Source organism: Rosa chinensis, chromosome 7 (genome assembly GCF_002994745.2).
Source record: "Rosa chinensis cultivar Old Blush chromosome 7, RchiOBHm-V2, whole genome shotgun sequence".
In the NCBI taxonomy this organism is placed as follows: domain Eukaryota; kingdom Viridiplantae; phylum Streptophyta; class Magnoliopsida; order Rosales; family Rosaceae; genus Rosa; species Rosa chinensis.
The window spans coordinates 35,057,033-35,081,901 of record NC_037094.1 but is presented as its reverse complement, the minus strand read 5'-3'; the positions used below and the strand labels follow the sequence as shown (position 1 = coordinate 35,081,901).

The following is a 24,869-nucleotide window of genomic DNA, read 5'->3' as shown; positions in this document are numbered from 1 at the left end:
AGTATATATAGGAAAAATCAGAAATATATTTTCATTTCCTCATTTCCTTTTCCGGAAGCCTTTTTCTCTCTCTCTTCTCTCTCGTCCGCTCCCTCAGTATCGAAGAAAACCGCCTGACCCGACCCGAACCCGGCCGATCCGACCCGACTTTTCCGGCCAACTGCGGCGGTCTCCGGCCTTGAAACTTGGCCAGCAGGGTCGTCTCGTCCGTCTGGTCGTCCCTCTGGTGTTCTCTTACGGCGATTCTCCGCCTCGGTGGCAGTTCAAGGCGGTGCAGACTGGAGAAATCGGACCCGACCGGAAAACACAGTTCCGACGTCGGCACGGCTTCGATTTTCTTGGGTTGAGTTCAGAACAAGCTCGCCGATTGATCCTTGGTGGTTGTTTGGATCGATTCACGTGAAACTTCGATCAACTCGGATTGGATCACTGTTCACAGCTTGTGAGGTAGTTTTCGATCCCTTAGGCTTGTTTTCTGACTTCGATCCAGTTATGAGAATTCACAAGCATGCTTAGATGAAGCTTTTTGATGTTGGGAGTTTTGTGAAATAATGAGTTTTTGGCCGGCGGCGGTGCACCACCGTCTGTGGCGGTGTTCCGGCCACTTAAGGAACTGTTTTTGGTATTATATATGTTCTACTCGTTGATACGAGCGTTTCGATATATAATATGCAAATTTTGGAGTTCGTATGGAATTGTTAGGATTTTTACCGTTTCATATCGGTGAATTTATTCGATCCGTGAGGATTTGAGCGTCCGATCGACTTGTGGTTTGGTCACATCGATCGTGGGCGTATTCCGGAGACTTTGGGAGGTCTCGGATGTGGTTTTTCCTCGATTGGCGCCACTTTGGGGGATTTTAGTTCAAAACAGGGGTTTCGGACTTAAAATTGGTTATGAATCGTTACTGATTTGAGATCATTGGTGAATAGGTGCTTCTAGAAGGTGAATTGGACGAGTTGTTGGTGATAGTGTATTAGTTCGGTTCTGTATTGAAGACGCAGCGGGATCCTGAGGTGAGTAATCTCACGAAGTTCATTTCACGAACGGGAATACCCTTATTGTTTTGAGAGTTATTTAGTTAACTGCAAACTATAGATGGTATTAGTGGCACTTTAGAGTAGATGATTACGTGTGTGTGTATATATATTATGGGATGTATATATATACATACGTATTCATGTATTAGTAGATATATGTTTACGTGAAATATATATGTTTTGGTGGTTTGTGGATTTATGAAAACAATATGCATGAAATGATGCTTTTTATTGTTTTGGGGTGTGGCTTTTGGAAAACAAATGATTTGTGGAAATGATTGATTTCGATTTGTTTTGAAAAGCGTTGAGATTTGAGAAAAGTGTTGAGATTTGGGTATGAAAACAATAGGCATGAATTGATGCTTTTTATTGTTTTGTGTTATGGCTTTTTTGGAAAACAATAATTATGGAAATGTTGATTTCGATTGTTTTCAAAAGCGTTGTGATTTGTGTAACATTTTGGGTCCAATGCGACTCCTTTAATGTTTTGCTCCAAGGGACATTGCGGCCCGAGGATCGAAGGTCTGAGACCTTGGGCAGAATACCAGGTGACCACGTCTTTGGCCGGACGAGTGGTTACGTTTTTCAGTTAGAGCTCTAATCTGTCTGCCATATAGGTAATTCATGGGGTAACGGGAATTGGTTATTTACAACTCATGACATTACGTATTTTTAGGGAACAAGGTGTGAGTTGCTTCCTTATTAATGGTTTTTAAGGGGACAAGGTGCAAGTTGATTTCCTTATTAACGATTTCATAGAAATCAAGGTGTGAGTTGCTTTCTATGGTACGCTTATGGTACAACTGATAGAATTCAAGGTGTGAGTTGTTTTCTATGTTTTATTGATAGAAATCAAGGTGTGAGTTGTTTTCTATGTTTTATTGATAGAATTCAAGGTGTGAGTTGTTTTCTATGTTTTATTGATAGAAATCAAGGTGTGAGTTGCTTTCTATGTTTTATTGATAGAATTCAAGGTGTGAGTTGTTTTCTATGTTTTATTGATAGAAATCAAGGTGTGAGTTTCTTTCTATGTTTTATTGATAGAATTCAAGGTGTGAGTTGTTTTCTATGTTTCGTTTTAAAAGGAAACAAGGTGTGAGTTGCTTTCTTTTATTTCGATTTGAAAGGAAATTAAAGTGTGAGTTATTTTCCTTTATTTCGTGTTTTAAGGAATCAAAGCGTGAGTTGTTTTCCTTATTTTTGGCGTGAGTTGTGTGTGGTTTGAGTTACTCATACGGGCTTGCAAAAGCTTACCGGGTTTGTTGTGTGGCAACCCGGTACACTATTCAAACGGTGTAGGGGTTAATCCTGCAGGTTAGGATAATCGGGGCTGAAGCGGAGGTAGCGCCTTTGCGGCTTTACGGTAGGATGCCATTTTTGTAACTTTACCGTTGATTAAGGACTTCCGTTGTATAGTTACTCTGAGCTGCATTTACGTTTTATTTTGTTGTTGACAATCTATTTCGTAAGCATTGTAATATATAACTCTATGGAGCGAGTTTATATTAACTTTGAGGGTTCAGGGCATCAATATCTGTGTAAGTTAAAGGGAAAAAGATTCCAGGTATTTTGTATTGATGACTGGACGTTCACGCATATATAATTATGGGGTTATATATATCGATTTTCATGTGTGTAAAATCAGGGGCGTGACAGTTTGGTATCAGAGCGTAAGGTGCATATTTGGTGACAATCAATACTCCTCGAGTGATGGCCCGTCTGCAGCGGATCCCCATCTGATGCTCTTCGGTATTGATATAGTCATTGGGTATGCAATGAGTGTTGGAATGTGAGTCTTCAGGGTAGTGTTGGCTCAGTGAATAAGTTGTAGGAGCTTAAGGTAGCTTCTAGGAGTTATAGTCTTTTGAGGAATGAGGACCTTTAGATTTAACTCGAGATTTACGTAGGGGATAGAATTGTATCTTCTGACGTAGTGTTGCGGTTGATTTAGTCATAACATTGACTTCTACTTGTGATTGGGAGAATACCTTATGGTTACGCTATGTTCTTTAGGTAATGGATCTTCAGGGAGACAGTGCTAAGGATAGAGGCAGATTTTTCCCTCTGAAGGAGTTTTACCGGAAAGATGAAGTACAAGGACCGCTTTTGATGCAACCTGTTCTGCCTGTTTTTGAGGGCATTAATACTACTCGCCTATCGTGGTTGACTGGGGAAGTTACTAGATTGGGAGCAGTCGCATTTCATGGTGGTACAGACTACATGTTAGCCGAATGCTGGATCGAGAACATGGAGACCTATTTTAAGATGATTATCTGTACTGACGTTGAGAGGTGGATAGTAGCTACATTTCTCCTCCAGGATGAGGCAAAGCAGTGGTGGGATTTTGTACTGAAGACTAGGGATGTAGTCACCTTGACCTGGAGATGTTTTGTGGGACTCTTTTGAGATAAGTATTTTCCGGCTTCTTCTAGGGAGCAATTGGGGATCGACTTTATCTCATTAGTTCAAGGAACTATGAGTGTCAGAGACTATGAGGCTCGATTTTCACAATTGTATCGGTTTGTCTGGCCGATGGATGCAGAAAAGTTGGCTCGTAGGTTCGAACAAGGATTGAACTATGAGATCAGGGAGAGGATGATTATCCTTCGACTGCCTACTGTGGCAATGATATTGGATAGGGCTATGGCAATCGAGCGGGAGCTCCAGGCTTCTCGGAGGGAGTCATCAATCGTAGGAGATTCCCGAGGAAAGGGAAAGGCAATTGCGGAAGGCAGTAATGCACCAGGTACTCAAGATGGGTCTCGGAAAAGACAGAAGACTTGTCAGCAGGCTCCTGTTGGTGTAGCCGCTGAACCTACTTGGATTGCACCTGTTGGGCAAGCTGTGCCTTTGAGATGTTTTAACTGCAACGAGTTGGGGCATATGGCTAGGAATTGTGTGAAGCCGAAGTGCAGGAAATGTTACAAGTGTGGGCTGAAGGGACATGTTGTTCGGGAGTGTACCCAACCTAAAGTTATGAGAGAGAGGACTCATCAGCAGGCGCCAGCTAGGGCTGCAGCTGCACCTGTTAGGGTTGCACCTGTGGGGCAGGTGGCAAACCATAAGTGTTTCAATTGCAATGAGATGGGCCATGTTGCTCGAGTTTGCACGAAACCGAAGAATTTGGTATGTTTCTCATGTGGCCAGACAGGGCATTTCTCAAGGGATTGTACCCAGCAGCAGGGTAGGGGACAAGGGAACCAGCAGAGGCAACTGCCTCAGGGGCAGACTAGGGTGTTTGCTATTGATCAACAGAATACCGAGGAAGAAGGTACTTTATCTATTTCTACTTGGGTTGTTAGAACGATGTGTGATAGTTGCATACTTCTTTCCGTATGTTGTGTTGTGATAGGTTTTACTTGTTGATTTTAGTTTGACCTATGAGTGTGGCATGTTGTGATGCATAGGCTTTGGTCGAATTGAATTGAATTGACGGTTTCATTTTCAATTCTTGTAACGTAAGGGTTACATCATCGTTGAGTGGTGCAGATACTGTTGTGATAACAGGATTCTGGACTTTTGTGTGATCTGTGTGTAGTGTTGCAATCACAAGAGTTTTAGTGGGTAGGGTACGAGGAAGGGAATTCATGAAATTATTGGGTTACCACCAAGCGGTGTGGTAACGATTCCTATTGTTGTGATACTAGGTGAGGTACCTATATCCACTATTGATCGAGGAAGTTGTACATTGAGATGAAGGCATTCTTACTGAGAATGAAAATTGGATTTGAGTTTGGTTTATGCGTACTTGTGGGAATGGTACGTGTAAATTTCGGGACGAAATTTCTTTAAGGGGGGTAGAATGTGATGCCCCAGAAATTCGTATTTATTTTCCGAGGATTTTCCGGAATCTAAATTGTGATTTTTGGACGTTTCGTGGCTCGTGGATGGAGCGGAAGTGTTTCGGGCGAATAATTAATTGAAGAATATGGTTTTAGGGGGGTTGCCAAAGGTTGACTTTTTATTCGTTGGGATTCTCCGAAAACTTCCTTCACGAAAGTTGTAGAGCGCGTCGATACGAGTTCGTGGACATGTGGAACGCGAGAATCGGAGTTCGTATGAGGAAGTTATGGCTATTGGAAAAAGTTTCCATTTTAGTATATATAGGAAAAATCAGAAATATATTTTCATTTCCTCATTTCCTTTTCCGGAAGCCTTTTTTCTCTCTCTCTTCTCTCTCGTCCGCTCCCTCAGTATCGAAGAAAACCGCCTGACCCGACCCGAACCCGGCCGATCCGACCCGACTTTTCCGGCCAACTGCGGCGGTCTCCGGCCTTGAAACTTGGCCAGCAGGGTCGTCTCCTCCGTCTGGTCGTCCCTCTGGTGTTCTCTTACGGCGATTCTCCGTCTCGGTGGCAGTTCAAGGCGGTGCAGACTGGAGAAATCGGACCCGACCGGAAAACACAGTTCCGACGTCGGCACGGCTTCGATTTTCTTGGGTTGAGTTCAGAACAAGCTCGCCGATCGATCCTTGGTGGTTGTTTGGATCGATTCACGTGAAACTTCGATCAACTCGGATTGGATCACTGTTCACAGCTTGTGAGGTAGTTTTCGATCCCTTAGGCTTGTTTTCTGACTTCGATCCAGTTATGAGAATTCACAAGCATGCTTAGATGAAGCTTTTTGATGTTGGGAGTTTTGTGAAATAATGAGTTTTTGGCCGGCGGCGGTGCACCACCGTCTGTGGCGGTGTTCCGGCGGTGTTCCGGCCACTTAAGGAACTGTTTTTGGTATTATATATGTTCTACTCGTTGATACGAGCGTTTCGATATATAATATGCAAATTTTGGAGTTCGTATGGAATTGTTAGGATTTTTACCGTTTCATATCGGTGAATTTATTCGATCCGTGAGGATTTGAGCGTCCGATCGACTTGTGGTTTGGTCACATCGATCGTGGGCGTATTCCGGAGACTTTGGGAGGTCTCGGATGTGGTTTTGCCTCGATTGGCGCCACTTTGGGGGATTTTAGTTCAAAACAGGGGTTTCGGACTTAAAATTGGTTATGAATCGTTACTGATTTGAGATCATTGGTGAATAGGTGCTTCTAGAAGGTGAATTGGACGAGTTGTTGGTGATAGTGTATTAGTTCGGTTCTGTATTGAAGACGCAGCGGGATCCTGAGGTGAGTAATCTCACGAAGTTCATTTCACGAACGGGAATACCCTTATTGTTTTGAGAGTTATTTAGTTAACTGCAAACTATAGATGGTATTAGTGGCACTTTAGAGTAGATGATTACGTGTGTGTGTATATATATTATGGGATGTATATATATACATACGTATTCATGTATTAGTAGATATATGTTTACGTGAAATATATATGTTTTGGTGGTTTGTGGATTTATGAAAACAATATGCATGAAATGATGCTTTTTATTGTTTTGGGGTGTGGCTTTTGGAAAACAAATGATTTGTGGAAATGATTGATTTCGATTTGTTTTGAAAAGCGTTGAGATTTGAGAAAAGTGTTGAGATTTGGGTATGAAAACAATAGGCATGAATTGATGCTTTTTATTGTTTTGTGTTATGGCTTTTTTGGAAAACAATAATTATGGAAATGTTGATTTCGATTGTTTTCAAAAGCGTTGTGATTTGTGTAACATTTTGGGTCCAATGCGACTCCTTTAATGTTTTGCTCCAAGGGACATTGCGGCCCGAGGATCGAAGGTCTGAGACCTTGGGCAGAATACCAGGTGACCACGTCTTTGGCCGGACGAGTGGTTACGTTTTTCAGTTAGAGCTCTAATCTGTCTGCCATATAGGTAATTCATGGGGTAACGGGAATTGGTTATTTACAACTCATGACATTACGTATTTTTAGGGAACAAGGTGTGAGTTGCTTCCTTATTCATGGTTTTTAAGGGGACAAGGTGCAAGTTGATTTCCTTATTAACGATTTGATAGAAATCAAGGTGTGAGTTGCTTTCTATGGTACGCTTATGGTACAACTGATAGAATTCAAGGTGTGAGTTGTTTTCTATGTTTTATTGATAGAAATCAAGGTGTGAGTTGTTTTCTATGTTTTATTGATAGAATTCAAGGTGTGAGTTGTTTTCTATGTTTTATTGATAGAAATCAAGGTGTGAGTTGCTTTCTATGTTTTATTGATAGAATTCAAGGTGTGAGTTGTTTTCTATGTTTTATTGATAGAAATCAAGGTGTGAGTTTCTTTCTATGTTTTATTGATAGAATTCAAGGTGTGAGTTGTTTTCTATGTTTCGTTTTAAAAGGAAACAAGGTGTGAGTTGCTTTCTTTTATTTCGATTTGAAAGGAAATTAAAGTGTGAGTTATTTTCCTTTATTTCGTGTTTTAAGGAATCAAAGCGTGAGTTGTTTTCCTTATTTTTGGCGTGAGTTGTGTGTGGTTTGAGTTACTCATACGGGCTTGCAAAAGCTTACCGGGTTTGTTGTGTGGCAACCCGGTACACTATTCAAACGGTGTAGGGGTTAATCCTGCAGGTTAGGATAATCGGGGCTGAAGCGGAGGTAGCGCCTTTGCGGCTTTACGGTAGGATGCCATTTTTGTAACTTTACCGTTGATTAAGGACTTCCGTTGTATAGTTACTCTGAGCTGCATTTACGTTTTATTTTGTTGTTGACAATCTATTTCGTAAGCATTGTAATATATAACTCTATGGAGCGAGTTTATATTAACTTTGAGGGTTCAGGGCATCAATATCTGTGTAAGTTAAAGGGAAAAAGATTCCAGGTATTTTGTATTGATGACTGGACGTTCACGCATATATAATTATGGGGTTATATATATCGATTTTCATGTGTGTAAAATCAGGGGCGTGACAACCAATTAGATGAAATTTAAGAGTTTAGGGAGTTTTTAGGTGAAATTGAAACGTCAGGGACTGAAATGTTGAGACCCTATAACTACAGGGACTAAACAGTATTTTGCCCAATAAAGAATTACCCTTTGAAAAATAAATAATTATATAAGACTAACGGAGAATGTAACGGTATGTATATATTTTGGGTCGAGATTTCAAGTTCATGTACTGAAATGATTGTTTTGAAACTTAATGTACCGAAGTTCGGAGTCACCTATATGTCGTGTATTGTTCTTAAAAATTTCCCTTTTAGGAAATAGAACATGGGATGTTTGAAGATCGTAGTTGACAAAGCAATGACGCGTAGCATCAGATCACGGCCTCCTCCTTAAGAAGAACAAAGTTCCATCTTCCTCTCTCACACCCAAAAGTGTTTTCCCCAAACCTGAAAACCCTCCAACTCAAAACCCCCAAATTCCCTCCTTTCTCTCTTTAAATCTCTCCAACTCCCATCATCTCAACCAAACCTGCTACCTCATCACCTCCATTTCTCACGCATTGCCACCACAAATGCAAAAACCTAAACCACGAACTTCAAATTCAGCTGCGTCGTTTTAGTCCTCTGAAGCTCGTCTGATTTCGCTTCCTTGTTCCTCATCTCAGCTCTCTCTACGGTCAGTTATCTTCATCTGGGTTCAAATTTCTTAGTGTAGTTCCAGCATAAGTTTGAATTATCGAAATTGATGGAAATTTAGAGACTGTAATCATGACTATCATCATCTTCATGTAAATTCTACTCGGTATGGACTATAAGCCTCTGGCCAGTGGGAGCGATGTGGTTGAATTTGACCTTGGTGGTTCTGTGGAAGATGACACCATTGCTCTGGACTTAGAACACCCAGATGATGGCTATGATCTTTTTGAAGAAGACGATTTAGTCCAACTTGCCTCTAGTTCCACTAGGTTTGGTGATGATTTGGGTAATGGGGACCCCAATCTTGAACCTTATGAGGGGATGGAATTCGATTCCGAACAGGCCTCCCGCATTTTCTACAATTCTTATGCAAGGAGAGTTGGTTTTAGTACCCGGGTAAGTGTGTACCAGCGTTCACGCCGCGATGGCTCCATCATATGCCGGCAGATTGTGTGTTCCCGGGAAGGGTTTCGGCGTGATGGAGGTGAAAATAGGTCTAAAAGGCAGCGGACAATCACTAGAGTTGGCTGCAAGGCACAGATGACTGTGAAGAAACAGAGTTCAGGAAGATGGGCAGTTTCGAAATTAGTGAAGGAACATAACCATGAGCTTGTACCGCCGGATAAGGTGCATTGTCTCCGTTCGCATAGGCATGTCTCTGGTCCTGCTCGGAGTCTGATTGATACCCTTCAAGCGGCCGGGATGGGTCCCAGTGGGGTGATGTCTGTGCTCATCAAGGAATCAGGGGGAATTAATAATGTTGGCTTCACAAAAGTTGATTGCCAGAATTACATGAGCAGTAGCAGGCAGAGAACTCTTGGGAGTGGGGGTCAGCTTGTTTTTGACTATTTGAAGCGAATGCAGGATGAGGATCCTGGCTTCTTTTGTGCCGTCCAGGGTGATTTTGAGAACTCAACAGGTAACATATTCTGGGCTGATTCAAATTCAAGAATGAACTATAGTTACTTTGGAGACACTGTTACATTTGACACAACATATAGAACAAATCGATACCGGGTTCCATTTGCTCCATTTACTGGGTGGAATCATCATGGACAGCCGGTGTTATTTGGATGTGCATTACTCCTTAATGAGTCAGAGTCCTCGTTTGTTTGGCTATTCCAGACTTGGTTAGCTGCTATGTCTGGCTGCCAACCTGTCTCAATCACAACAGACCAGGATAGAATCATCAGGGCTGCTGTTGTGCAAGTATTTCCTGGAACCCGCCACCGCTTTTGCAAATGGAATGTGTTCAGGGAAGCTCAGGAGAGGTTGTCCCACATTTATCAGTCACACCCGACCTTTGAAGCCGAGTTCCTGAGGTGCATTAATGTGACAGAGACGATTGATGAATTTGAGATATGTTGGGAGTCCCTTCTTAAAATGTATGATCTTGATAGTAATGAATGGCTTCAGTCAATGTACCATGCTCGCCAGCAATGGGTGCCAGTTTTCCTTCGTGATACATTTTTTGGGGAGATGTTTGTAACCCAAGGAAGTGATAATATAAACTCATACTTTGATGGCTATATAAATGCATCCACGAATATTCAGGTGCTGATAAAGCAGTATGAAAAAGCAATTGCCACTCGCCATGAAAAGGAAGTAAAGGCTGATTATGATACATTGAACATCTCTCCAATTCTAAGGACTCCATCTCCTATGGAAAAGCAAGCTGCAAAACTTTATACGAGGATAATATTCATGAAGTTCCAAGAAGAATTGGTCGAAACACTTGCTTATCCGGCAACTGTGGTCGATGATACAGGATCAGAAACCATGTTTCGGGTTGCAAAATTTGGGGAAGACCACAAAGGGCACTTTGTTAAGTTCAATGTTTTTGAGAAGAAAGCTAGTTGTAGCTGCCAAATGTTTGAGATTTCAGGTATTATTTGCAGGCACATATTAGCAGTTTTCAGAGTAACCAATGTTCTTACACTTCCGTCCCACTATATATTGAAACGTTGGACCAGAAATGCCAAAAGTGGAGTTCTGTTGGATGAGCATGCTCTTGGATTGCCAAATGATTCGCACGATTCCTCTGCTGCTCGGTATGACAATCTACGAAGGGAAGCTATCAAATATGTAGAAGAAGGGGCAGAATCTGAGTGTGTTTATAATGTGGCAATGGACGCTCTTCGTGAGGCTGCTAACAAGGTTGCTGCTGCGAAGAAGCATGGTCCTGGAGTTGTACAACATACTCCAAAGAATTGCAGCCAGCAGCTTGTGTCTTGTACCGTGGTAAGTTCTTTTCCCGTAAGAAGCTTCTCACTGTTTGGCCTATGCGTGGCAACATTTTGTTTTATGCTTCCATAATATAATTGCGCACCAAGTGCTGTGTGTATCCTGTTGACTGTGTTATTCTGTTACATTGTTGGAACTTTTCTTTCTCCACGAACTTTTTCCATCTTGATCAAATTAATGTTCTAGACATCAACTTGGAGTTTAATTGGTATTAAATTAGAATGTTATAGGGATGTAAATTTTCAGTTTCATAACTGATGCAGAATATAATCATTAACACAGATTCTGTCATTGGTTCTTGCTTAAATTTTGGAAGACTATACTTCTATCCAATGATGATATTGAATGTAATTTTGAAAGGAATTGGAGGATAAATGCTGAAAGGACATAGAAGTAGAAATTCTCCAATGTATTTAGTTTTGAAAAAATCAGACAATTCCAGAATTATTTTTTGGATAAATTTCAGTTTAGTACCCTGTGCTTTGGGGGTAACATCATGTCAGTCCCTGCTCTTTCAATTTGATCAGCAACACCCTGTGCTTTCAATTTCAATCAGCCGTGCCCAAATTTTACTGTTCCATCCAATTTGAATGTTAACTTTGACTGGATTGACAAAGTAAAATTTGGACGGAACAGTAAAATTTGGGCACGGCTGATTGAAATTGAAAGCACAGGGGTGTTGCTGATCAAATTGAAAGAGCAGGGACTGACATGATGTTACCCCCAAACCACAGGGTACTAAACTGAAATTAATTCATCCTTATTTTTTTAATAGGTTTCACAGTTTCCTTGTGTGGGTGTCTTACGCGTTTGATTTATTTTGTTTTCTTTCTTCTTTACTAGCTTTGTACCTACATGTTTGCTTCAACTAGTTACGGTCCTTTCTTTTGAATGTTGTAGGATCAGGACAAGAAAATTGAGGAATTGGCAGCTGAGTTGGAAATTGCTATTCAGCGTTGTGAAGCATATCAAGCAAAACTGCTTACTATTTTGAAGGACATGGAAGAGCAGAAGTTAAAGTTATCAGTGAATGTTCGGAATGTAAGGCTAAATCTCAAAATGTCGAACCATTCCACTCCTTTCATGTAAAGTACCAAGACCAGTTCAAGAGGGCATTTGACTGGCTGGGTTAGCTTTCATCGTCATGTGGGGTAGTTACTGGTTAATGACAAGTAGAATATATTAAGGAAGAGGGTTTTTTTTTTTCCTTGCAGTATGCCTGTTGTAATGTAAATTATGCAGAGCTGTAATTCTATGTAACAGTAGAATAGAGGATGGAGATAATAATTAACCTTTTCTCAATCACTTTGTATATAAAGGTTCTGTTATGAGTAGACTCTGATGTTCTCTTCTGTAACTCATGAATTTAGCTTGAGTTACTTTTGGTGGGGTTCAAATGCTTCACCTAGCTGCTAGCTCAACACTGAATCACTTTCTCACTCTTCTCACCTTCTCACGGTGCCTTCGCAGGCCTCTTGACTTGACACTCAACTAGAGGAATAACCTTCTCGTAAATTCACCACGATCATCCGAGGCCTAATTGGAAACTTGAAAGCAGCCTCTGGTTGTTGGGGTCTTGTATATTGGTGTATTTTTAGGTCATCTAATACAATCTCCCGAAAGTAAAGAAAAAAGGAAAAGCGCAAAGTGGGATTGATTTTTAAGGTTTGTATATTTTGAATTTATGGAAATTTCATCAAAAGTTTCAAATTTCGATTGAAATTTCGATAATGTCGATCAATAGTTCAATACTGAAACTTGAAAACATAATTTTGAAAATATTTGTGATATTGCTCAAATATGTATAAACATCTTCACATAGATTTTCATTGATAAAAGATCAGGCCAGATTGGACAAAATAAAATTTTATGGAGATCTGAAAGAGAATTTCGGTAATTTCAAAAAAATTAAAATGCTTGTTAATTTAAGTGCCATGGGTCGGCCAGGTTGGGTTTGTTGGGTGGAGGCCCAAATATTGAAACGGTTTTCTCTTATGGAAATGAGTGAGGTAAAAAAAAAAAAAAGGAAAGAAAGATGCGGCGCCTCTGGTTCGGACAATTTGAATTTCAAAAAGAGTTGCCGTTGTGGGGGCAACGCAAACGATCCCCCTCTAAACCGTTATATAAATATCCCACTCAGTTCGCCCTAACCCTCTCCTCACTCACTTCCACAAATCGAAATCAAATTGTAGAGACAGAGAGAGAAAGAGAGAGAAATGGAGAAGGCAGGAGGAGCGATCGCAGTGTCGGCGATGGACGCGTTCGAGAAACTGGAGAAGGTCGGAGAAGGGACCTACGGCAAGGTTTACAGAGCCAGAGAGAAGGCCACCGGCAAGATCGTCGCCCTCAAAAAGACTCGCCTCCATGAGGACGAAGAAGGCGTCCCTCCCACCACTCTCCGCGAGGTCTCCATTTTGCGCATGCTCTCCCGCGACCCGCACGTCGTCAGGTACCTTCCCTACCCTAGGGTTTCATTTCAATTCTCGATTTCTGGTTCCAAATTGGGGGTTAGGGTTAGGGATTTGAGAATTGATTTTGTATGGAGTTGCGGTTCTCTGTTGTGGTTGGGATTTGTTGCGTTTTTTGAATTGATTGATTTGGTTTCGAAACGGATAGGTTGATGGACGTGAAGCAAGGCACGAATAAGGAAGGCAAGACTGTGCTCTACTTGGTGTTTGAGTACATGGAAACTGATGTCAAGAAATACATTCGCAGTTTCCGTCAAACTGGAGAAATGATTCCTGCCCCCGTCGTTAAGGTCTGAATTCAATCATGAATCTGGGTTTTCAATACATTTGCTAATACCTTGAAGTATGTATGGAAATTAAATGGTGATTTGTGATGATGCAGAGTCTGATGTACCAACTATGCAAAGGTGTTGCCTTCTGCCATGGTCATGGAATCTTACACAGGTAAAGCTTTCGTCGATTTGATTGCTCTAATTTCACTTTGGTTTGGTGAGAAAGTAGTATCGGACTAGTTGGCTCACTCTCCTTTACCTTGATTTGCAGGGATCTTAAGCCTCACAATCTCCTGATGGACCGCAAGAGTATGATCCTTAAGATTGCGGATCTTGGACTGGCTCGAGCATTTACTCTGCCCATCAAGAAGTATACGCATGAGGTAGAGCATGCTTTCTCATTTTCTTCAACTGCTTTCGATTTCAAGTTATTGTGTTTGTACCAGTAGTGAGACTCATCTGTGAAATTACTGGTGCTTGCAGATATTGACCCTTTGGTATAGGGCACCTGAAGTCCTTCTGGGATCCACACATTACTCAACTGCAGTGGACATTTGGTCTGTTGGCTGCATATTTGGTACAGATCTATCTTTTTAAGCACTAATGTTCGGTCTTTTATTCTACATTTGCCCCATTGGTTTTAATAGTATGTTCTATTCGGACTTGTAGCTGAACTTGTCACAAAGCAAGCACTCTTCCCTGGGGATTCTGAACTGCAGCAGCTCCTACATATATTCAGGTTGACCAAGATGGCTCCAGTTTTGCCTTAGTAGTGATGATGTGCCTTCTTTTTTCCTTGTCAAAAGATCAAGTGTTTATTGTGTATGTATCTGTGGTGTAGGTTGTTGGGTACTCCAAATGAAACAGTGTGGCCAGGTGTAAGCAAACTCATGAACTGGCATGAGTACCCCCAGTGGAGCCCTCAGAGTTTGTCCAAGGCTGTTCCAAATTTGGATGCTGATGGGTTGCATCTGTTGTCGGTATGTAGATCTACTCGGTTGTTCTTACTCAGTTTTGTTTCTTGTTACTCTGCATTGTAAATAATACTTGCTTGAATTGTTTACATGTTCAGGAAATGTTGCAATATGAGCCTGGAAAACGCATTTCAGCAAAGAAGGCTATGGAACACCCTTACTTTGATGATTTGAACAAAGCTGGCCTCTGAAAAGAAAGATGAAGCACATGACAGAACCACTACATGTGGAACATGGATGGATTCTCGAATTGCTCGCTAACAGATGTTCTGTAGTGAACTTTCTTTGCTTTCCTCAAGCATATTTGCAGTTGTGTTAAATCTATCTTAGGATTGATCTGTAAAAGCGTATTGCTACTTTGCATTTAATTCAGAACCTAATTACAGTACTTATAGTTGTCCCTGTGTTGCTCACAAATTTGGAAAATATTGTCATTTTTTTATCATATCTCTATCGGAGCTGAGATGAATGATTTAGATTTTGCTTGAAGCTTTGTAGCTGTTTCACACTTGCCTGGCCACAAACCACATAAAGAAGGCAGACCATAAAGTAAGTGATACTGAAGCAAATACATAAGTCCACAGCATGATTACTGAACATTCGTTCTCTCCCGCTCCGAACAATTGGGTGATGGTTCCTGCCATTTACATAGGATAAGTGTTGTTCGGAGACGATTTAGCAGTGTGTCTGAGGCTGACACCTGGGATAACAGCAGTTGCACATAGCAACAAAAAGTTGCTAAAATTGGAGAAATCTTGCAAGTGAATTAACTAGGTTTACCTATGTTCATTGCAGGTGGGAGTGTATACTGAATCAGGAGAACAAATAGATATAAAGGATCAGAGTGCACTAGGCCGAATTTTAGCGCCCCTTTAATGATCAATATGCCTGTAAGAGGCAGGAACATGTAACGAACGAATATGATCCCAACAACAATAGATTTCTGTATTCCTGACCCTCTCAAACCTGAAAGAACAATGTAAACAAAGTTAAACTCAATTACCTTACGCATGAATCTAGGAAATGTAGACTTAGTATTTGGCATTGTATACCTTTAAGGAGGTTTCCTCCAATTATCAAAGTGAGAGCGGGAATAGCTCCATCTCTGCATTCTTAAACAGAGAAGTTACAAAACTAAGTAGTAATACAAACAATAATTGTAGGTTCTTGTTGATGTGAATGGACTTCAGTAAAGTCATCATGCAAAAATGAGAAGTAATCTCATTTGAATGCACGACAATAGAAGCAAACATCGTGTCTGGAATCATGTAATAGAAGTTAGGAGCTATTTAAGCTGCCCACAATTAAGTTCAAATTTCAGAATTAAATCATGGAGTTGGTACAGTTTCTGTATAAGTTTATATACCCCAACAAGTAAGTAGTGTCTTGGATCACCCGCAGAGGAGCATCATCTCCTATCATTAGTTTTCGAATCTGAGGGATGACTCCAATTGTAAACCCAACAATCTTGACCAGCGAAAAAAGCACAAGTGAGTCAATGTGTCAACAAAGTAGTGCTCATTGAGCAACAAAAAAGCATTTGAAGCACAGCAAAAGGCAGTTTTGGAAGGCCATACCGCTCCAGTAGTTGATGGGGCAAATATTGTTTTAAGATTAAGCATTTGGCACATCCTCACTATACAGTTCTTGGATTTACTCGGAGGTTCTATCTGCCACGATAAACAACAATAATAGGTAACCATCATATTGCCAAAAGCACATGTTATGTTATCAAAATATCAATATGAGCTCTACATTCAAACTTTAGTAGCTTAGATTTATAATCTCGTAACATAACATGCAAGACTGTTCAGTAACAGAACAATCTGTTCATTATTGACCAGATCTGAAATGGTTAGAAGTATATAAACGTATTCAGAGAAGCATTAAATCATGTAACTTAATGATGAAGCTTAGAACCTTAGAGTCTTGTTGAGATATAGTGCAGGGCAGTGCATACTGATCGGTATTGTCCTCCACTATCCCATATTCCTTGGAAGAAAGCAGAGGCTCAGTGCAACTTACTTGATTTGATTCGGAGGGTTCCTCCAAAGACTGGGGGGAGTCTTGGGTACTCCTCTTTGAAGATATCCGCACAACGTTATACACATAGGACCAAAGGTAAATGGCTCCTATCTGAAGAACAGAAGACGAACAGATAAAGAAATGCCATACTAATGAGATTAAAGAAAATGATGACGAATAACTGAGTAAGTGTACTATTTACCGCCAGTGAAAGTGATGCATAAGCCATTCCATAAGTGTGACAGACATCAGGTGCTCCAAATGGGCTTCCCTTCTCTTTACAGACTGCTGGGATTATAATGAGGAGCAAGTTCCCCAAATTTCCTATTCATACCAAATCAGGTAATAACTTCAGAAATCATTGGTACAAATTAATAATCCGAAATCCTAAAGCAGATTCAAAATTACCAGCGGCACAGCAACCCAAAATGAGGCCTCGGAGATGTGGAGGTGGTCTTGCTAATTGGATGAGTATCCATCCAAGTACAGAACCAACAATAAACGTGATTAAGATGTTCACAGGCATAAACCACCTATATAAATACACACAATCATATGCAGTTATGCACCATACTTCATACAGTAATCATTGGAAATCTTGAAATTAACTAAACAAAGGATTTGAACTCACAGTTTAATCATACTGTCATATGTAATAGTCTGGGCAAGGTTAGTTCCAATCAGAGCTGGACTGAATACATAAAAAACAACCTGTTCAGAAACACAACAATTGTATTATGTCTAAAATTAACCATGGTAAATCTACATAGTCCCATTACCAAAAGTATATGTTTTCCATTTTTTTTTTGTAAGGAGAAAAAGAGGTTTACAGTGTTCATGTTCTTCCTGGTTTCTTCCCCCAGAATATTAACGCGCTCAAGTGCAAGATAGGAACCTAGTGCAGTGATCAAGAGCACTTTCAAGACCGGAATTGAGGCTGTGATGAAAAGCTGCAAAAGCGCCATTGCTGAAACTTACAAGCACTTCACCTCCTTTACTCAGAAACCGAAATGGGCTTCAACTACCTACCTCCTCCTCTCCTTTGCATATATATTGGCCAAAAAAATTAAAAATATATATGAACTTTTCAGAAATTTCAGGACCAGAGGAACCCTTTGAAGATATGATCAACTTGAAGCTGAAAACAGGGAATTGCTTCTGAATCATAGAATGTGAAGAAAGAAAGAGCATTTAGTAGTCTGACTCCATACAATTATTGCCACAATTAATGTGAACGGTGGAGACGAAAAACTTGGTATTACATAATTTGCGTCACATGTTTATTAATTGAGTGGCCTATTAATAAAGAAGAAACTTATGTAACTAAACAAATGTTCGTAAAGAAATAATTTTGAGAATATATTGATCCTCACTCCCTACACTCCCATCTTGACGGGGGTGACTTCTTCTATTTCATTACTTTCTGTCAAAAACTACTACCTTACTGCAAGGTTACGGACGGAATCGATTTATAAAATAAACATAATCTCATTCAATTTATGACATAAAAACAATTGTCATTATTGCACTATAACAAGCAAGTCAAAGTTGAATTAGCTGCTCAGATGGCTCCTGGAGGTTTTCAAAGCAAAATGCCAATCTCAGAGGGGCTTATGAAAACAACAATCCTATAAAGAGACGTATTCGTCTAGAGTTGTTGCTCTCACTCTCTGTTTGTTCATCTATTTTATAATTCTATATTCTAGGAAAACAAAGAAAAAAAACAAAAGTAAAAAAGTACTACTGGGCGTTGAGACTTGAGACTTAAGAACCTCCACCATTCATTTGTTTAATAATCATTCAACCTAAATTGATAATCAACATTACCCTATAAGAAAAGTAGCAATCAGTTGATGATTTGTCTCAAAAGGCCTGTTCACTTAACAGACAGTTTTTAAGAGACTGTGGGAGACAAGTGAATCTAACTACTGAAAACAAATGCACAGTTTTAAGTGGTTATAATTAATTTCATCATTTGAATTTAATACATGTAGTTAAAACGCATTTGTGTGTCACAATTCTTGAAATTGTCCCTTAGGTGAACAAGTCTGTTCTTTTGCCCTCCACATAAAGAAATGAAAAGTGGACTTCCAAATCATGGCAACTTATGAAGTGACAGGTGAAGCTAAAGGTTGGATCATATTTGGATATGAGTCCGATGTAGTTAATAAGATGTATATGGAGAGATTCAATCTGATAATTTAATTAGTGGTCTTTTAGGCACTCACATCGTTCCAATTTTTTTTTTCTTCAAGAAATGATAATTTTATGAATAATATAATAAGGGTGTAGCTAATGCCACCCTACTATATACTTAGTTCACCCTACTTTTACAAATTTAGTTCAATGTTCCCATACTAACCTCAGCTAGAATGAAAAAAAAAATGAAAATTAAAATCAATATATGCACTATGGAAGTACCATTAGCAATGCAATGTACTGCTACAACTCCCTTGACAGCGATCCTTGCCTCAACTACCGCCACCACCACACCGCTCAACCCAGCCATCGCCAATTTTTTCCATAAGTCGCTGGAGTCATAGGGGAACACCAATTCTCGTAGTATGAGGGGACCTTTCTATTAGCCAAATAGCCACCATCAAGTATAAGGGGTACAAATAATAGTATAGTGATTTAAGAAAGGTTGTCGAACCCACGAGGATTGGATTCCTTTCACTAGCTAGGGTGTTAACCTAAGGAAAGCTAGAATATGCAAATGGACAATCATAAACCTAAGTTCACAAGGAAATCTAGGCTCATAGTGAGTATGTGCATTGTGGTGATAGTGAAATTGTTTGTTGGATAGAGTGGTAAACCAAATTAAAATAAATGCTCAAATGTAAACTAAACTGCTCTAAACTAAACTAGTAATTTTAATGGACGAAGTTAGAGGTTGAATTGTCTACCACTAACCTTCCTTGCAAGTATTGAAGTTCAAATACAAGTGATGCTATTCTAATTTCCTAATTACCTTCTTTGCATCCGGATAAGACTATAAAGGCTTAAACTCTTTTAATGTTATCAATTCTAATCGGATAAGTCTAGAATTAACTACCTAAGAACAAATCCTATTTCCGGTTAAGTCTTAATTCATTGTTCCTAGATGCATAAAGCTTTGAGTTTAGATAATCATGCAAGCAAACCAATCCTAGATTTAGGTGATTTTAACTCACAACCTTCATATGCACATAGAGGATGCTATCATGCTATCAATTCTCAAGGTTAACTACTCTCTAAACATTTTTTTTCATGAGATGACAAACACAACACATTCAAAGTAGTTAAGTTTGAATGAATGCATTCACTTCTTGAATTAGCATATCAAGATGAAAATCACAAATAACTTCAAATGTAAATTAAAACATCAATACATACAAGTTTGGCTACGGCTTTCCACCCTAGCCCCAACAAAGTAACTACTCACTCATAATCATACAAATTAGCATCAAATCTATAAAGTACATCAAGGTAAATTTGAAGAGTTAAGGAAAGAATGAACTAGTTGAAGCTTGACAAATCAATGGGTAGCTTCTCCTTCATTTTCCTCCTTCAGTGCTCCTTGAATCCTCCTTGATGGTGGAATGGATGGATGATGAACTTCTTGATGGTGATGATTAATCGAATGGTGATGAAGATATGATGCTCCTTTGGCCAACTTTGAGTGGTAGTGATGGAGTAGTGGTGATGGTGATGGAGGTTGAGGAGTATGGATATTATGGGTTCGAATTTTGGGAGATGGATATGAAGGTTTTGTGGAGGAGATTGAGAGAAAAAGAAGATGTAATGGGGTGATATGAGTGTTGCCCTCTTCCTTGTGAGAAGAGGTGCTTAAATAGATGGAGATAGAGGTGTGAAATGGTGATTAGAAGTAAAAAAAAAAAAAAAAAAAACAGCCATAGCCTTGTAAAAAGTATGGATGTGGAGTATGAGAGTGATAATAGATCCCAAAAACAAGGGAAAATGGTATGAAAAAGATGGAGTACAAAGAGAGAAGTAATGATAAGCTATTAGATTGTAGAGTATAAAAAGATGACTTAGGAGAAGAGAGGAACAAATAGCTCTCTTTATTGTGCAAGGGAAGCATGAAAATGAAGAGTGTTTGAGTGGTTTTGGGTCACCAAAGTCAAGGTGACAAGCAAGTGCATAGGGATACCTATTATCCAAAAGATAATATGATGGATGTATCTTGCCATAATCTTGTAGGATTCTTCTAGAACTCTTCTTGATAATTGCAGCATCATAGACCTTCCAAAAATACACAAGAAATCCGCCCAAAGCAGATTCTAATTAAGCCAAACTGCCTTGTTTTGACTAGGATACGTTTTCTTTCTCTGAAGCCTCCTTCTTCGACAAGGATTGACTTGATATTGCTGTGATTCTGGATGGTTCTTGACTTATAAATGATCTATGATATCATATATTCAAGAATGATCAATAATCTTCTAGAACAACTCCAAGTAAGTCGCCAAAAAAGATCTCCTAAAAAGCTTGGTGAAAAGCTAATAGTTTCTATCTTATTGGGAAGCCTACCTATTTTGCACTTGATTTTTTGCTGCCTCGTTGATGATTCTGACCAGTTCTTTGGCTCATGTTGAAGTACAATCATCATATCTTTAAGTAATGCTGGCCCTTTCTATAAAGGTGTAGTTAGAAGAATGCAAGAAATGCTCTCCAAAACTGTTCCGAAAAGCTTATTCTAAAACTGCAGTTTTCTGCTTTGCAGCAACAGTTTTGCATAACAATTTCCGTGGACTTCTCTTGTAATTTCTTGCCAAAAGAGTGATCAAAATTAGTCCTTTGCATAAGTATTTCATGGTCCATGGTTTCATTGCTCCATTTAAACTTTTATTTTTCTGGGATTGCTTCACGAAGTACTTGTACAGCCAAAAGTAGTGGTGCATGGAAAATTCAAGATTTCTACAAAACATGAAATTAGATTAGTCAACACTAAATTCGGCTTTCAAAACAAGTAATTCCCATGTTTTATGACATGAATATATATATATATATAGGAATATATATATATATATATATATGTATATATATATATATATATATATATAGGAGTTATGATCCTACACCCTCCATCCAATGTGAGCAATATGTATAAATAATCCATCACTTTACTCTACAAACCAATCCCTTAAAAGATACAAGAAACTTAATTAGTAGTGGCCTAAGAGTTGAGATTGTCAATCAAATGATGGTGTGGTGGTGATATTAGTCTCTACACTGTTTGCATCTTCCTCTTTTGTTCTTGTTCTATTTTTTTTATGAGGATAGTATTGGAACTTTGAGTGACAAAAATTAGATGTAGGGTGAACTAAGTATATAGTAGGGTGGCAATAGTCTCACCTTATATTAATATTAAAAAGATACCTGCTATGGTGTGGCTGTCGTGGTCCTGAAAAAACAAGTCATCTAAATCTAATATTTCGCTAACAATGAGACAAAAAAAAAAAAAACAAGCGAACATCACACAGATTCAAATAATACTTTTTCAATAGATCGTTTCAGGTAAGTAGAAGCTTTACAACTCCCACTAGACAATGACAAAGGATTAGCCAAGGTATTGAGTCTAAAGTTCGTCATATTCGAAACCCAATTAGATTTTTCATTGGAAAGAAGAACTATCCCAAAGCTCCCACCTACCCCTAGAAACCTTCTATGACCGAAAACCGCTTCTCTTTACCCTTTGCAAGATCTAAACTTTTATGGATTGCTTGGGTAATCAAATGGGCTTTGATCTTGTTTTCATTACTCGATCTGCTAGTTTACATTTCGGATCCACTAATCGTTATGGCCGGGGTAGCCTTTTTAGTTAGTCTGAGGACTACATCTGGTATTCAATGTTTCTAGTTTCCTAAGTTTGCATGGTTACTATTGAGGACTAAGAGTCCATGTTGTAATCGAGCTTTGGAGATCCCAATCTGCATGCAAATGTGATTATTCTGTGAACTCATGTAAGTTAATGTCAAACCTGATTACAGTCATCAAGGGTTATCAATTTCATGGACTTTCATCTACCTTCAAGCCACCTCCTTCCTCCACCCTATCAAAAACCTACATCGTGTAATCTGATTCGATATTTGGCCGCTTGACTTTATTACTCAAGAATTAATTGAAAATCCTTTGCCCTAATTTTCCATCTTCTCTGAGCCTGTTGTCCGCAATCTTCATTAATAATCTCCGCTCTCCCATGCACTTAGGGGTATAGGGGCTGACCTTAGACAACCTATACTCTTTAGTTTGCTGCATTTCATGCTTCTCAAGTAGTATAATGGGCTTGCTTGGAAGTGGACTAAGTTATTTCTATTACTTTCTCTCATCTGTCTTCCTTATATGTGTTTGTTGCAAACTATAGAAACCAGGCGAATTAATGTATTGTTCCCTCCTCATGAGAGAAGCCTTATTCCTGTTCCTTTTACAGAGGGAACTAGCTAGAAATCCTCTTTTTGCTGAATTACTGAGAACAAGTTCTTCCCCAGTTAGACCAATCCCAATGCCTTTTGGTGAGGGATCTAGTAGATTTGCTTCAGCTAAGATAAGTTATCACATTGCTCCTAATCTTCCTAGGGATGCTCCTCCACAATACACTATTCATAGATGAAGATATAAGCATATATCACCAAAGCTTTTTTATAATCAGCAACAACAATCACTTCTAAAGATTGAAGTGAATCAAATCCGATCAGAGGATAATGTAGCAGACTTATTCACTAAGTCGTTACCTAAATCCATCTTCGAGAAATATGTGAAGAGCATCAGATTAAGAAAGTTATCCGAACACCCATGATTGTAGCAATCAGGGGGAGATATCGACATCAGGGGGAGGTATGATGTCTACATCTTCGATCTCAGAGAATGAAGGACGTGTTGTACTCTTTTTCTCCTCCTCGAGGTAGTTTTTTGTCGCACAGGGTTTTTCACTTGAGCAAGGTTTTTAACGAGGCAACAGATGAAGCATCACCACTAAGTTTGAGCGGCACAAAGGGGAGTATTGAAGAATGTTGACATTTAGTGTGCCTTGTCAAACTAGGATTATCTCTATGATTGTAATAGGAAAGAAGGTTCTAATATTCCTAGTCCTATTCAGAATATTTTCCTTGTATCATTAGAATATGTACTTTATAATCCTTATATATAGGGCTCCTATTATCAATAGTAGAATACACAATCTTTCATCAATCTCTCTTAACTCTATCTCATATCCTTAAATAGTAACAATTAATATGAGTGATGGAGATGAATAACATGGTTGCTATTTGTTTTTAGATTACAATGAATTTTACGTGTTTGTTTTGTTTTGGTCATGGATGACTGGGAATCAAGTAATATTTCAATACAATTTGGCCTAGCCTTCAAGCGACCACATTTCCTTTTCAAAGAAAAATGCCAACTCAAAGGGGCATATGTAATCAACGTACAGTTCTATAAAGAGACCTATTAGTCTAGAGTTGTTGCTCTGTTTGTTCATCTCTTTTATAATTATGTATTCTATATGAGGCATTCAAAGAACGAAAACAAAAGTAAAACGTCCGGGACTGCACTTTGCAGTTGAGACTTGAGACTTGAGCACCTCCAACATTCATTTGTTTAGTAATCATTCACCCTAAAATTGATAATCAACATTACCCCACAAGAAAAGTACCAATCAGTTGATGATGCGTCTTCAATCGAAGGAAAAACATTACTTGTAGTGTTTTCTTTTGCCCTCGACGTAATGAAATGAAAAGTGGACTTCCAAATTATGGCAACTTATGAAGAGCAGATTGCTTGGGCGAGGGTAACATGAGGGTCCTTCTGGTGAGGGATTTATTTTTTTTTTGTCATTTTCTTGTGGGACTTATTTTTCAATCACATTTTAGCATCTCGATCGTTCAGTTTTCGGGTCACAATGTGTAAATTAATTCTACAAATTTTTTACCCAAATTGATGATCGTTAAGACATTTATAATAGTGATTTAATTTTCTAAAAATAAAGTTGGACAAATTTGGTTCGCCTAGTGATTTGATCTAGTTTGGTTCCTCAATAATCATCAATTTAGCTGAAAATTTCCAGTAATGGGACCTAATTGAGTACTTTATCTTTTTTAAACATATCATATAGTAGAAGGAAATGCCACGCGTGCAGTGTACTAAGAGATTCTAAACACATCTAAAGTCTCAATAGAAAAAATTTAAAAAAAAAAGAAAGAAAGAAACATATCTAAAGTGAAACACATCTACTTTATCAACTTAAAAAAAAAAAAAAAGTAGAAAAGTAACTTAGCCCACCTAACCCTTACATATGTGATCTCACTAGAACATAGTGCTTTTATTCCGGGGAGGTTGATCACTAATAATACACTTATTGCCAATGAGATTTCT

At 39.1% G+C, this 24,869-nt stretch overlaps 3 protein-coding genes across 5 annotated transcripts; 2 read left to right on the top strand and 1 right to left on the bottom strand.

Annotated features, from left to right (window-relative positions):
* Positions 1 to 8,186: 8,186 nt before the first annotated feature.
* On the top strand, positions 8,187 to 12,094 carry LOC112180268 (protein FAR1-RELATED SEQUENCE 5). Its single transcript, XM_024318797.2, has 2 exons — positions 8,187 to 10,757; positions 11,661 to 12,094. Exons 1-2 carry the CDS (start codon positions 8,625 to 8,627, stop codon positions 11,847 to 11,849), a joined length of 2,322 nt encoding a protein of 773 aa, XP_024174565.1. The 5' UTR covers positions 8,187 to 8,624; the 3' UTR covers positions 11,850 to 12,094.
* Positions 12,095 to 12,904: 810 nt separating this feature from the next.
* LOC112180256 (cell division control protein 2 homolog D) lies at positions 12,905 to 15,282 on the top strand. Its single transcript, XM_024318777.2, has 8 exons — positions 12,905 to 13,209; positions 13,377 to 13,518; positions 13,611 to 13,672; positions 13,772 to 13,883; positions 13,984 to 14,077; positions 14,170 to 14,239; positions 14,342 to 14,480; positions 14,573 to 15,282. Exons 1-8 carry the CDS (start codon positions 12,977 to 12,979, stop codon positions 14,663 to 14,665), a joined length of 945 nt encoding a protein of 314 aa, XP_024174545.1. The 5' UTR covers positions 12,905 to 12,976; the 3' UTR covers positions 14,666 to 15,282.
* LOC112180254 (protein PIN-LIKES 3) lies at positions 14,892 to 17,673 on the bottom strand. 3 transcript variants are annotated; one of them, XM_024318770.2, is made up of 10 exons: positions 17,330 to 17,673; positions 17,131 to 17,210; positions 16,908 to 17,032; positions 16,702 to 16,823; positions 16,395 to 16,610; positions 16,052 to 16,144; positions 15,841 to 15,941; positions 15,527 to 15,579; positions 15,255 to 15,440; positions 14,892 to 15,111 (listed from the first exon to the last, which is right to left on the bottom strand). In XM_024318770.2, exons 1-10 carry the CDS (start codon positions 17,462 to 17,464, stop codon positions 14,978 to 14,980), a joined length of 1,245 nt encoding a protein of 414 aa, XP_024174538.1. In that variant the 5' UTR covers positions 17,465 to 17,673; the 3' UTR covers positions 14,892 to 14,977. The 3 variants fall into 3 exon arrangements, with proteins under 3 accessions (XP_024174538.1, XP_024174539.1, XP_040368094.1); XM_024318771.2 differs by having other exon boundaries at positions 16,500 to 16,610; XM_040512160.1 differs by lacking the exon at positions 17,330 to 17,673 and adding an exon at positions 17,279 to 17,313 and having other exon boundaries at positions 17,131 to 17,190.
* Positions 17,674 to 24,869: the final 7,196 nt, after the last annotated feature.

Bases quoted from the DNA above. Each gene is read 5' to 3' on its own strand.
- LOC112180268 (XM_024318797.2), top strand. From the start codon at position 8,625: ATGGACTATAAGCCTCTGGCCAGTGGGAGCGATGTGGTTGAATTTGAC. The intron at 10,758-11,660 runs GTAAGTTCTTTT...TGAATGTTGTAG, and splicing joins AGCTTGTGTCTTGTACCGTG to GATCAGGACAAGAAAATTGA.
- LOC112180256 (XM_024318777.2), top strand. From the start codon at position 12,977: ATGGAGAAGGCAGGAGGAGCGATCGCAGTGTCGGCGATGGACGCGTTC. The intron at 13,519-13,610 runs GTCTGAATTCAA...GTGATGATGCAG, and splicing joins TTCCTGCCCCCGTCGTTAAG to AGTCTGATGTACCAACTATG. The intron at 14,240-14,341 runs GTTGACCAAGAT...TCTGTGGTGTAG, and splicing joins CAGCTCCTACATATATTCAG to GTTGTTGGGTACTCCAAATG.
- LOC112180254 (XM_024318770.2), bottom strand. From the start codon at position 17,464: ATGGCGCTTTTGCAGCTTTTCATCACAGCCTCAATTCCGGTCTTGAAA. The intron at 16,145-16,394 runs GTTCTAAGCTTC...TTATCGTGGCAG, and splicing joins TATCTCAACAAGACTCTAAG to ATAGAACCTCCGAGTAAATC. The intron at 15,580-15,840 runs GTATATAAACTT...TTAAGAATGCAG, and splicing joins GACACTACTTACTTGTTGGG to AGATGGAGCTATTCCCGCTC.